Raw genomic sequence first — 13,491 nt, forward strand, 5'->3', positions numbered from 1 at the left:
TATCTGACTTGCATTTGGTCATTTTTCTGGAGAAGGGGACTCTTTTGGGAAGAATTAATCTTATTCCAAATCATGGAAAGCTCACAATTATATTAATTCTGAAATGCTATGTAGAACTGAACAACAAAAACCAGGTTTCTTACCCTAGCAACACTGCTGCATCTTAAGAAGAAATAAAAATGTTTGAAAAGCATTTGAGGAATTTTTGTACCAAATAAATTTTGAGAATGGCTTTTATTAAAGTTTGAGTAATATAATCTACCCTTGACAAGCTCTCTCGCTATTCAGGTTTTGATCCCAGAAAGGAGTTCATGAATGTTTCAATGCAAGTCATCAATGCTAAAAGCAATGCACACAATATAAAGAACAGTGTCAGTACCATGGAATCATGCGACTACCTTACGTATGCTTGGAGTCCACATACCAAAAGCCAAAATCTCTTTTAAATATTGGGAAGTTATTATAAAGATTAAAGCTGTGCCTCTTGCTCTGTTTTCATAAATAAGAAATTCAGAACCTATCCATCCAAAAAAGGTTTAAACTGGAAGCAGAAAAAAAAAACTTTTTTGCTTTATAAAACTGTATGTCAATAAAATGGAATCATTTCACGTGTGTGTTTTGTGAGTGTAACTAAGGAAAAATAAGGAAATTGTTTTTCAGATTTGTCTATGTTAGAAAGATACAGAAATAAGAGAAAGAATAAGAAAAAAAAGTGGTTGAATAGTTACTTTGGGGAAAGAAAAATGCCAAAAATAACAGATGATAACTGACAGTATTCTATTCTAATGATAAAAAAAAATTCAAGAAAATAATCCCTCTAAAGACATGTCTTTAAATGTGTGCTTAGCAAACGCTCTGAAGGAGCTGTAGCATCTGGAGATGTTCTCAAGGAAGTGAACATACTTACACAGATTGCAGTGTGCCTGTAAGGAAGTGTGGCCTTCTCCACGCACTGTCCATTGGTGACATTCCAAACACACATCTCCCTAGCAGAGATAACTTTGTATTATTCTCAGTCATTTCCACTCAATTGGCTGGAATAATTTTTGTGCCACCAAGTTTTTCTTCAGTGCTGCACTTAAAGGCAGCCTGATCGTTTATGTGGCTTTTTGTTACAGATTACTGGGCAAGAAAATGTTGTGGTCATTAGCAGGGATGACATGCTTTATCTATGTCTTTTTGTTTTGGTAATTACACCCTGCCACCAGCCTACAAACCTTACTTGAGTGCCAACCTGACCTACAACAAATTGTGGGGATGCAGCTATCACAGCCTGGGAGAGTGACAGTACAACAATCTTTCTATGGAAACTGCATCTTCTTGAAAATGATTTATTTTATTGAACTTAAACTACATATTCTGAAAAACATAATACCTCAAGTGTTGCATCTTCTGGAGCCCAGGTATCATTTTTATAAAAATAAACAGTGCCACCAAGAGGCCACATTTGGTCTATCATTGATACGCTTTATTTCTTTGCTTCTCCTGAAATCCTGAAACCATCCTTGCCACTGAATTGTTAGAAAATTCTCATTGTTTAGAAAACTCTGACTTGGTTACATATATGTTACAAAGATACAGATACAGCTATGAAATACAGTTACAAATACATCCAGTATAGGGCAGTTTAAATCTGTATGATTTGAGTTCACAAAAACCAGAATGGCTGTTTCAGAGTTGTTTGGTAATATTCTTCAGTTTTGACAGTTTCAACACATACGCAAAATTTTCCAAGGAAGAAAAATGAAAGCTTTATTGGCTTTAAGGGAGAGCTGCTATTAAGAAGCAAAAGACACGGACCAATAACGGTAAATGCTATATGCATTTGGTGTTTGCAGGCTTTGGGGGTTTTATTAGCCAAACACTGGAAATCAATCTTTAAATCAATGGTTCTCAACCTAGCCTGATTCTGCCCCCACAAAGGACATTTGACAATGCTTAGAGACATTTTTAGTTGTCACAACTAGGAACACGATACTGGCATCTAGTGGGGAAAGGCCAGGGATGCTGCTAAACATCCTACAACACACAGGATAGTCCCTCACAGCAAAGAATTCTTCCATGGTCCACAATGTCATTAGTGCTGAGGTTGAAAAACCATGTCCTAGATATAGAACTAAATATTCATAGTGATTTTATTTCTCTCTGTTTATATCCAACTGTATGCCAGAAAGGATTTGAGGTAATCTGAAAAGACATGCAACTCAATAAAACGGGGAAAGTGTGTGTGTGTGTGTGTGTGTGTGTGTGTGTGTGTGTGTGTGTGAAAAATAAGACTGGGGAAGAAGGTAGAAATTGAAATAATATATCTCAAAGGATATGTGTGTGTGTATATATATATATATGTAAAGAAATGGAACTTTAAGCAGCCATCAATATAAAATTTTAGCTCTACAAAAAATCTGAGTTTATCAGTGTGGTTCTCAGCTCTAGCTGTGCATCAGGAATCACCTGTGAATATATAAAAATTTCTCCTCAGAGATTCTAATTTCATGGCTCTGTGTTGTGGTCCTGGCATGTGGGGTTTTGCAAAGCTCCTGGTCAGTTAACCTGTTTCTAGATAACTCTATCTCTAAACCAGTGGTTCTAAAACTCTGGCTCTACGTTAGACTTATCAGGGAGGTTTTTAAAAATACTGATGTCTGGGACCCAACCCAGACATCAAGCCAGACTAATTAAATCACAGTTTCTAAGGTTGGAGCCTGGGCATCAATAAAAGCTCTCCCAGTGATACTAATGTTTCTAAACTCTCTTGGATTCTAATGCCTTTTCTGTTTGTTTGCTTATCATCTTATTTTCTACCTTAAATTGGAAAAAAATACAAAAATATCACATAGTAAAAATTGACTCCTTGCCAATCAATTCTATTAAAGAAAGAAAAGCAAATTTGTTGTATATCAAAAGTAGCATTGGCATTTTAGCTGGAACTGCTCAGTTATGTATCTAATAGGAAGACATGAAAATTAACTGTTAAAATGAACATTCTTCTTTTTCTTTTCAAATACTGTTCCCCAACTTTGTACATAGATTAAATCACCTTCAATTATAAAAAATTAACAATTTCCAAATTTTTTTTAATTTTTAAATTTCAATGAAAAGAAAATCACACAGGAAAAAATCCATAACATATAATATTAGAATATTATTATATTCCCCCTAAAAGCTCCTTGAGAAAGAGCCTTTCTTTCTTATTCAACTGTACATCCCCACTTGAGCGCTTCAATAAAAATTCGTTCAATGGATACATAAATCAGTCACTACTCTTTCATCCACTTTCTATCTCTCAAAAATACACTGTTTTGGGCTTCCCTGGTGGCGCAGTGGTTGAGAGTCCGCCTGCCAATGCAGGGGGCACGGGTTCGTGCTCTGGTCTGGGGGGATCCCGCGTGCCACGGAGTGGCTGGGCCCGTGGGCCATGGCCGCTGGGCCTGCGCGTCCGGAGCCTGTGCTCCGCGACGGGAGAGGCCACAATAGTGGGAGGCCCGCGTACCGTAAAAAAAAAAAAAAAAAAAAAAAAAAAAAAGTACACTGTTTTCTCTTGGCCCTATTCTTATTCTCATATTTGTGTGCTTATAACACTGTTATCGTTTTGCTCAAATTTTAATGAAGCATCTAGAGGGAAAGGAGATACATACGAATGTTTGGTTTGCCCTCTTGAATTACAAGTCCATGACATTCTTCAAACTCACTTTTGTCTTCAGTTACACTTTTGGGTTTTCTTTGGCATTCTCAAGCTCCCATCTTCTTACGCGCATTTCTTAAATGTTGGTTTTCCTTAGTATCTTAGGCTTTCTTACATTCTCAAATTTCACACTCTCTCTTGATGAGTCATCTACTCCCCTGACTGCAGGCACCAACTATATGATGTTGGAAGCCCAGACCTATTCACTGGACTCTAGATTTCCACATACAACTAGTAATTAGATGTTTCCACCTGGATGACTTGCAGGACTTCACACTCCTCGTACTTAAAATGAGGCATAACACCTTCCCTCCTTTGTTCTCATTCTCAGTGAATGGTATCATCACCAATGAGTTTCCCAAGTCATTCTTGAACTCACACATTCTCTCACTGCCCCAAACGTGGGGTACCCACTATTTCAAATATTTTCCTCTAAACCAGCAGCATAGCACTCTCCAGGAACATGTTAGAAATGCAAGTTCTTGAACCTCAGCCCAGACCTACTAAACCTGTATCACCGGGAATGGGGCCGAGAAATCTGTATTTAAACAAGCTCTGAAAGTGGTCCTGATGCAGGCTTAGGTTTGATGAACACTATCCTAGAAGACTCTAAGGCTGGGTGCCTGCCTGCCTATCTCTCTAGTATCATCTCTTACTGGTAGTTGGAAATTTTATTAATAGTAATAACTCTCTTTATCAATGTCAAGCCTTTTTTGCCTTAAGGTTTTATTAACTATATATATTTATTAATATAATGCTAAAATGGCTATATTAACATTAATTTCATTAGTATTTGCCCAATAAATCTCTTTCCATCCATTTACTTTTAACTTTTATGTATCCTTATGCTGTTTTTATTTTTTAAATTGTCTGACAATCTTTGTAATTTAACTGATGGGCTTAGTCCCTTTACTCAATTGAGATTACTGGTTTATTCAGGTTTATTTCAATTACCTTATTTTGTGCTATTTGTCTCATTTATTGTTGTCCCCTTTAGATTAAACAACATTCTTTTTCTTTTTTTAAATTGGAAGTTATATATTCTGTTTCTTTCATTTTTATTTCTTTTGTCTGTTCTCTTAGCAGCTACCCTGGAAATGTCAGCATGTATATCTAGCTTAAAGTCTAAGGTTAATCACCATCTTTACCCACCTCTAGAACACCAGAACATGTGGAGTCTGATCACTACGCTTATGATATGCAGTTGTTGATTAGGATTTTGTGTATGTGAGGGGGAGGTGGATGGGAGGTACATATAAACCATATTGTAATATCATCTGTGCTTATTTAAATTTTCTAAAACTTCGTTGGGTTTTGTTCAATATTCCTTTTTCCATCACATCTTCCTTTTGAAATCATTATTCTTACTGAAAAACATAATTTAGAATTTCTTTACATATAGAGGGTCTGTTGGCAGTGAACACTCTCAGTATTTGTCTTAAATATTACTGTTTTGCCCTAATTTTTTGAAGATGTTTTTGCTAGAGATATAACTCTAAATTGATAGATATTTTCTCTCAACTTTTAAAAGATATTTCACTGCTATCTAGTTCTCATTTTACTGTTAAGAAGTCAGCTCTCAGTTTAATTAACTTTCCTTTAAAAGTAATCTGCTTTTTCTCATTGCCTACTTTCAGGCTCTTCTCTTTTTCTTCGGCATTCCATCATTTCAACATCAGGTTCCAGGTGTTTATTTCCTTTCATTCATCCTGAAATTCACTGGGATTCCTGAATATTAGGATTTTTGCCTATAGATGAAGTAATACTAAGTGAAAAAAATGAAAAACTAAGTCAAGAAGCAAGTCATGATCAGCATGAATCTGACAACGTTGGAAGCAGAAATGCTAAGCCAACGGTCACTTCCTGGGACTTTTAAAAGCTAAAAAAAAAAAAAAAAAAATCATTGTTACTTAGGAAGTAATAGGTCGAACCTAGTAATTTTAACAAGTTTCAGCAGATTGAATTAGGATTTGCTAAGTATGCAGTAGCTGAAGTGTAGGTACTGCCTAAGGAGAATCTCATAGATGCAAGGTGTCAGACCCCAAAGAAATAGACTTCTAGAAAATTCAAATCATCTTGGAAAAGGAAGACCAACCAGACTCCTTGGCTCTTTAACAATCATATTTACAGGACTTATACAGCTGAATTCACCTATCATCAAGAATATGTCCATTAACTCCTAGTTTCTTTTTTGGAGCTAGACCACTGTGGACAAAAACCTCAAGGTGGAACTCAGTTATACTTTTCAGATCTGTTTCTCACTCAGCTGTTAATTTTATCAACTGTGCCAGTAGTCTCAGAAAAACTAACCATCCCCCAAATTCTCTAGATTGGGAATAAATATGTAGCCTATGTAGCAGGCTTCAAGGCAGCCCTAGTGTACGACAGCTAAGCAGTTGTTTAAAAAGAATGCACTAGGACATTTCATTTTAGCTTCATCCAAAGTTCAATCTCTCTAAGTATAACAGTTATGGCTTTGCTATAAGCTATGAGAATAGGTATCTCTTTGATGTCTGTACCACTAGCCATTTTGTTAAACTATTCCATTTTTAAAAGTTGGACACTTGATTCCTCATTCTTCTTTTGGGTCTCAGAATTCTAAGCCATATAATTTCTCCTTGGGTTAAAAACAAAAAAAGGAGGAGATTCTCTTGTTTCAACCAGCAACCCAATCCCTCATTCACAAACACATGCTGAATGGATTCCGCATTCTTGAGTATACTTTGGCAAACATCTCATCAGCAGAATAGTTCACAGTAGCTCTTCCATCAGTGGGGCTTTTTCCTACAGCTAAGTCCTGTTTCATTGGAACAAACCTCCTTCCATGAAACTACACCCAGATCACTATGTTCCTTCTCCTTCTCACTCCCACATCCCATTTACAAGTGAGTCCTCTCCTCTGTTTTAAAATGATATCAGACAAGTGTACAACATAAAGATCGTAACTGCTGAATTGTTCCACGAAACTATGAAGGCTTGCATGGATTTGCTTAATAGCTCAAAGTGAGTTACTACATGAAAAAAGACAAGCGCCCAGACTTTTCCATTTTCAGTTCTATAATAGGTGGCATTTGCCAACATCCTTTACACAATGAGGCAGCCACAAGGCCTGATACACGTTGGAATGTTTAAAGATTGGGAGTCATAGTACTGATTACTTTCCTTGGGACTGTCACACAAGTTATTCAACCATTCAAGATCTAACTTTTCCTATATGTAAAAGGAATATGTTAATCACTAAAGTTTCCTTCAGCCCTAGAATTCTGTATCCCATCAGAGTTTTTAAAAAGGGAGAAGGAACAGAAACAGGTGCACAGTTCCACACACCCTACCTACCCATTTTCAGCAGCACTAACTATGAAGGGATGTTTAGAGAAGTCTCTCGCTCTCGCCAAACACGTCACTGAAGCTGAATGACCAAAAAGAAGTTCTTTGGCCGAAATCTGAAAATGATGAGGGTAAGTTTTTAAATAGCTGTAAACTTTTTAGTAGAAGAATATAACATGACATTATAAAATTATTCATAATTCTAATTAGGAATGCTGTTATATTATGTTTTTGCTGTACATAAGTTTCAGGAAAACTGATATATGGCATATCAAAATCCCCAGGATAATAAACTTCTAGGTAAAGGAACTGTGTTATACACATTTCTTTTGTTTTTGGTTTTGCATCTGTCATGAAACCTAGATGACTGCTGGACCTGTTTTACAACATCTAGGTTTTGAATACAAATACATCAGTGTTGACATTTATTACGCACAAAATGTGCCTCAAACAATAGTAGCATATTTATGTGCAGATTTCAGAATTCAGAAATGAGTTTACAAAATAATGCAGAGAAAATATTACCCTTTTTGTAACCATTATAATGCCTTATTTGAATTCCTGCCTCAGAAATAGTAAAAATTAACTTATCAACATTAGAAATAAAATTTTAACTAAGCCAACTTAGTTAAAATGCCATTGCAAAATGCCAACTTTTTCTCCTATGTGTGAATTTTAAAAATGACACCAAGGACTAATTCTTCCATTATCTCATGTGTGAAAGAAATCTGTTCCTCATAATCCAGCCATAACAATAAGAACAAATTATTTCATAACATAATTGTTCTCTGCCTTCCTCTTATTTCTATATTAGTCAGAATTATTTCTTTAAAAGATCTGTTATCAGAATAAATTTCTAGTGCTACAAAGAGCGTTTTGCAGTTGGTTCTAATCACTTACAATCCACGTTCTCTACCTTCCTCCTGGGAAATACAGGTTCCATTTCAGAAAACAACATACTATCTTTCCCTATCATCACACTTGGGAAAGAGTACTTCTATGAATTTAACCCTTGTCCTATATATTACAGGCCAAATTAAGCAATGAATCAGGGCAAATCAAAGATACTCCTCCTCCAGAGAAAATCCACTATGGACAAAATGTCAGAAGAGAACATCATTGCCTTTCATATGAAGTCTTCATTCTGCTACTGAATCTTCACATGTAGTTGAATAAGCTGTGACAATTCACTATAACCTCCTCATTTTATCACACGTTCTGCTGTGAAGAATAACAAAAACCTCTACAATCACGCCTAGTCGTTGCCATGATGAAATCCAGGAAACCTTTACTTCTATTCGTGGGCTCCACCTTTATGAAGCATTGGTCCCCCTCACTCCCACCACAGCACAAATAGAAAAGGGAAAAGAACACACAACTTGATGAGCCTATACCATATTCCAGGCACTCATGCAACTATGAACAGGGTTTAATCCCCATTTCACAGTTGAGGAAATTAGGGCTTGAAGAATGGAAGTCATTTGCCCAACACTACAGAGTTGGTAAATAACAGACCTAGATTTTGACCAAGACCTTTATTCTTTTTCTCTACTCAATGTTGCTATTCTTCATTTTGTCACTGTTGTGTTTCCTTCTGAGTATAAAACAGGAAGAAAACTAGAACATACCAATACTATAAGAGAATATACCTGAGAGAATGTTCAGAGTTCACCTCTTGCTATGCTCACAGGTATGATGAATGCCAGCAATCAATACCAAAAGGCCCAAGTGATGAAGGTCCTAGCATGGGACTTGGAGAAGCTCCCCATTGGCAGACCTCACAAAGTTTTGGGGAAAGCACAGGGCTTTGGGAGTCAGACCCTGAGCCTGGAAGCAGAATGCTTAACCTAGACACGTGATGAGCAGCCCAGGACAGGGAGACATTTATTCTCCAGCTCCCCTGCACCCCGCCATCCCACCACCCATGGACAGGGAAAGTCTGAGATGTGTACACAATCCCTTAATGAATGCTTGGATACTCCAAGATGTACAGACCTTAAATCAGCTTCTTTCCCTCCCTATTCCTATTCTCTAATCCTCTCTATTTCTTATACAGAAACATGATACTCTCATTCTAGCAGTCCTACCCATCACCCAAACCCCAAATCTGGAAGGTATCTTTGGCTGTTCCTGCGCCTTTAGCTCACAACCAACTGGTTTCTGAGTTCTGTCCATACTCTCCTCTTAATATCGTTCCAGGTTTCATCTCCTCTTCATTCCCATTGCCACTGATTTAGTTCATAGTCAAGAACTTTCCTGACTACATTACTGAAGAAGCCTTCTGCCCAAAGTCCCTGGTAGTATGGGACTTACCTCATCTCCTTCTCCCTTCAATGTGCCCTTAATACCAAGTGATATTCTAAATTACAAATATAATAAAATAGTATTATGTCATCTCCTCAAAATCCCTTAATATTACCACTGTTTTTAATTAGCACAAAGTGTTAGCGATTGCTAGTTAAAAAAAAAAAAAATCTAATCTCCTCAGCATGTCAGATTCCACGTTGAGTCTGCTCTGTCCTTTCCAGATGTGCCTATCACCTCTAATTTGCCCTTTATGTTCCAGGTCTGCTCAACTACTTTCACCAGTTCCCTGAAGGCAAAATAGTCCCGCCTTCCACACACACACTTATCATTCTGTCTGCAATCTCCTCCCACCTGCTTTTCCTGTTCAAGTCTGATACATCCTTTAGAATTCAGCTCAGGCATCACCCTCAGAAAGTCTTTCCCTTGAAGAGCACACTTCTCACTGATTAGGATGGCTATTAAGAAAACAGCAACAGCAATAGAAAATAACAAGTGTTGGTGAAGGTGTTGAGAAAATGGGAACCCTTGCACACTGCTAGTGGGAATACAAAATGGTGCAGCCACTGTAGAAAACAGTTTAGCAGTTCCTCAAAAATGTTAAAATAGGACTACCATATAATCCATCTGTTCTACTTCTGAGCACAGCCCAAACAAGTGAAAGCAGGGACTCAGACATATGTTTATACACCCAGGTTCATGGCAGCATCGTTCACAATGGTCAAAAGGTTTGGAAGCAATCCAAATGTCCGCTGAGGAATGGATAAACAAAATGTGGTATATAAATACAATGGAATGTTATTGAGCCTTAAAAGGGAAGGATATTCTGACTTATCCTATAACATGTATGAGGACATTGTGTTTAGTGAAATAAGCCAGTTGCAAAAGGATAAATACTGTATGATTCTACTTATATAAGATACATAGTAAGGTCAAATTCATAGAGACAGTGTGTATCCCACCACTTTACAGCTTCCTAATTACATGTCTGTCTCCTACACTAGACTCTGAGAAACCTGAAGGAGGAATCTACACCTGTGACAAAAAGCATCTGTGTAGTTCGTCTAATGACTGCATAAGTGAGTGTCCTTAGGTTTGTTTTCCCACTTTATTTGGTGATGAGTGAGCGTTTAAGACCACAGACCGTGATTATTCTCTTACCTAAACCCTTTTGGAGAGGGGAAGAAGCTTTCCACATTTAGTACAAGGAAGAAAGAAAGAGCTCCCAGTTCATTTTACACCCCACCTCCCTGCAGTGTCCTTCTCCCCTTCCTACCGTCTTCCCCTGCTATGCCCATCGGCCCCAAGCTGCCCTACAGCCACTCAATCAACCACGTGGTCATAACCTCTCTTAAAATCTCTCTTGTCTTCAAGGCCTCTGTTCTTCTTCCTCTGGCTGAATTATTCCTTTATCTATATATTTTAAAACAAAAATCAAATTAAACTACTAAGCATTAAAATATCAGTGATGGAACACCCACGTGACTATCTTACAGATACCAAGAGGATTTGTTGAGAACTCAAAAATGCCCTGATTTTTGAAAAGCCTAGAATCTTGCCTGCTAATAGTTGACCCATTGTCATGTAGGAGCAAGATTCAAAGGAAAAATAAGAGAAGGTGTTCATTCTTTCTGGTCCTATGATTAGCCATAGAAAATCTTAAGGAAAACTCTTATGTGGAAAATCTCACACCTATACTAATCAATATCTTGTGTTACTAACTTTTTCACAATGTCCTCACAGTGAATTTCCAAAACATAAAACGAATCCAATCTCCTTCTTAAGTCTTCTCAATGATTCTTCTTGTTCCTTACACCCCTGCCAATCTGATTCCCATTCCCACCTCATATTTCTAACTGTGATTTCTCAATATCAGCAACTATTAGAATTTGGGGTGAAATAATTTTTTTGCTGTGAGGGGCTGTCATGTGCACTACGGAATGTTTACAGCATCCCTGACCTCTGCCCACTAGATGCCAATAGCATCGCCCTTCCCATTGCTCTAACCCCAAGCAGAAGACTTGCTCCTAATAAAAGCATGAAATAACTATTCCCACTGAAGATGAAGTACAGACTGACCCCCACAAAGAGCACCCTGTATTATAACATAACTGCACCGGCAGTTACTAGCCTATGTCCTTCCTCTACGACACTGCGACCAGTTGGGCAGCCAGTACCAGGTCTTCTCATTCACGTTTGAACTCAGGTTCCCACCGTACTGCCTAACTTATAAAATGCACCCAATAAATGCATGCTGAATAAATACCAGGAACATACGTAAAAAGATATAGATGCTAGGATTCCAAATTTCTTAAGCTACCTACATATTACAAGACAACTACTTCAGCTAGGAAACACTACACTCCAACATTAAAAAAAGTAGCAAGATAGTTTAAGCCATTTAGGATCTTAAGTTTTAGACTGTAAGAGATAATAAAGGCAAGGGCCAATTTCAAAGCTCAGCTGTTGCAATAATACCCAGTCCTTCTTTTAGGAATGTTCATAAACATTGAGCTGAGCTGGTCTGCTTGCAGTTTTTGGCAGTACTATAGTGTAACTGCTCAGTGATGACAGATGTTAATTAATTACACTATAAAATAGAATTACAATTAATTGTTAATTTAGGTTTTAAAGTGACAAACTTTAAAGGCTAAAAATAGTCTTTGATCTTTAAAAGGCTTCCTAATGAGGGCAGTATACTTTAAGTACATCATTAGTTTAAGTGTTCAAATTAGGTCTAGAGGCTCCTAGAGCTAAGCGAATATCTATTCCAATATGTTAAATGTTTATGAGTTGGGACAAGGACAATTAATCGCTAATCAGTGGGCCAAATCCTAGGTGAGGTCAGGTTCTGAAATAGGAGGACGACAATAGTAAATTGGATTTAGAGCTTTTCGATGTGACCTGTAAAAATCACAGGCAAGCAGAGACTAAAAGAATGGCAAGAAGGGGCTTTCCTGGTGGCACAGTGGTTGGGAGTCCGCCTGCCGATGCAGGGGACACGGGCTCGTGCCCTGGTCTGGGAAGATCGCACATGCCGCGGAGCGGCTGGGCCCGTGAGCCCTGGCCGCTGAGCCTGCGCGTTCGGAGCCTGTGCTCCGCAACGGGAGAGGCCACAGCAGTGAGAGGCCCGGGTATCGGGGAAAAAAAAAAAAAAAAAAAAAAGAATGGCAAGAAGGCCAAACTGGCAGAAACACCCAGATAATTAAAATATTACTCATTTAGTTAGTAGTGGTTTTCAAGGGTGCCCTTTGTTTAGATTAATGAGCCATAATTTTTAGAATTATACTTACATGTGTATAGTTCAGTTACTTAAACATATAATTCAGGATATAAAATAGTAAAACTCAGCATAGCTTAAAGGATGATAACACTTAACTGGTAGCTAAGATTGGTGCTATTCATAATATAATTTTCACATATGATCTTGATCCATCATATAATACTTCATTTTTCCAAATTCAAAAGTAAAACCCATTTATTACTTTGGTAAGTACCTTTTTAACAACCATGCAAAACTTCCACTGTCATTGCAGGTATAAAAAGCACGCTGTGTTTATTTTATGAGCTCTGTCTGCTTCAATAGTAATAGTTTTCACTAACCTTTAGTTCAGATGAGAGATTCCAGAGGCAGAGTTGACCCTCTTGACTTCCTGTCACAATCATTTGCTGGTCATCAGTGATCATGATGGCAGTGATGCTGTGAGGAGGTGCCTTCCTTCCCCAGAGTGCCACCGCCTGTAGGGAGGACCTCATGGTAAAGGAATCCTGGACACACAGAGATGGGAAGACGTGTACACAGTTATCATTTGTAAATTTTGAAAATTGATCATCTCATAAATGTTTATAATGACACAAACTTGAACAATGTGTTCTCCCAGAGCTGTGGAGAAAGGTGTGTCCCCGTCAAATAGAGAAGAATGTAGTCAGACATTGAAATTACCATGCCCATTGTTAATTAGTCAAAGAAGAATGATTTTTATTCCAATTCTTGATGATTGATGCTAACCAAGAGAAGGATAGGAATAGTCTACCCACCCCACACCCAGCTCTGACTATGGGTGACCTTACCCACACCAAAGTCCAGCTAGGCCTTTCAAGAAGAATAGAGTTATCTACACACTATAATTTGAAGACAACTTTGCAGACTCTCTTTCCCCAGAAATGTCACCTCATCT

At 37.8% G+C, this 13,491-nt stretch overlaps 1 protein-coding gene across 2 annotated transcripts in view; it reads right to left on the minus strand.

Moving 5' to 3' along the window:
• WDR72 (WD repeat domain 72) overlaps nt 1–13,078 on the minus strand; it is a 190,233-nt gene extending 177,155 nt beyond the window's left edge. Inside the window, exons 1-3 of one of the 2 annotated variants that reach the window (XM_029238335.1) lie at nt 12,917–13,078; nt 7,019–7,125; nt 908–986 (exon numbers count right to left, since the gene is read on the minus strand). In XM_029238335.1, coding sequence (XP_029094168.1) covers nt 908–986; nt 7,019–7,125; nt 12,917–13,069 — 339 coding nt within the window. In that variant the 5' untranslated portion in view covers nt 13,070–13,078. The remainder of the gene's footprint in view (nt 1–907; nt 987–7,018; nt 7,126–12,916) is intronic. The other variant, XM_029238336.1, reaches the window with a different exon arrangement.
• Between the last annotated feature and the right edge of the window lie 413 nt (nt 13,079–13,491).

Source organism: Monodon monoceros, unplaced genomic scaffold (genome assembly GCF_005190385.1).
Source record: "Monodon monoceros isolate NGI ecotype Baffin Bay Population unplaced genomic scaffold, NGI_Narwhal_1 Super_Scaffold_21, whole genome shotgun sequence".
NCBI lineage: Eukaryota > Metazoa > Chordata > Mammalia > Artiodactyla > Monodontidae > Monodon > Monodon monoceros.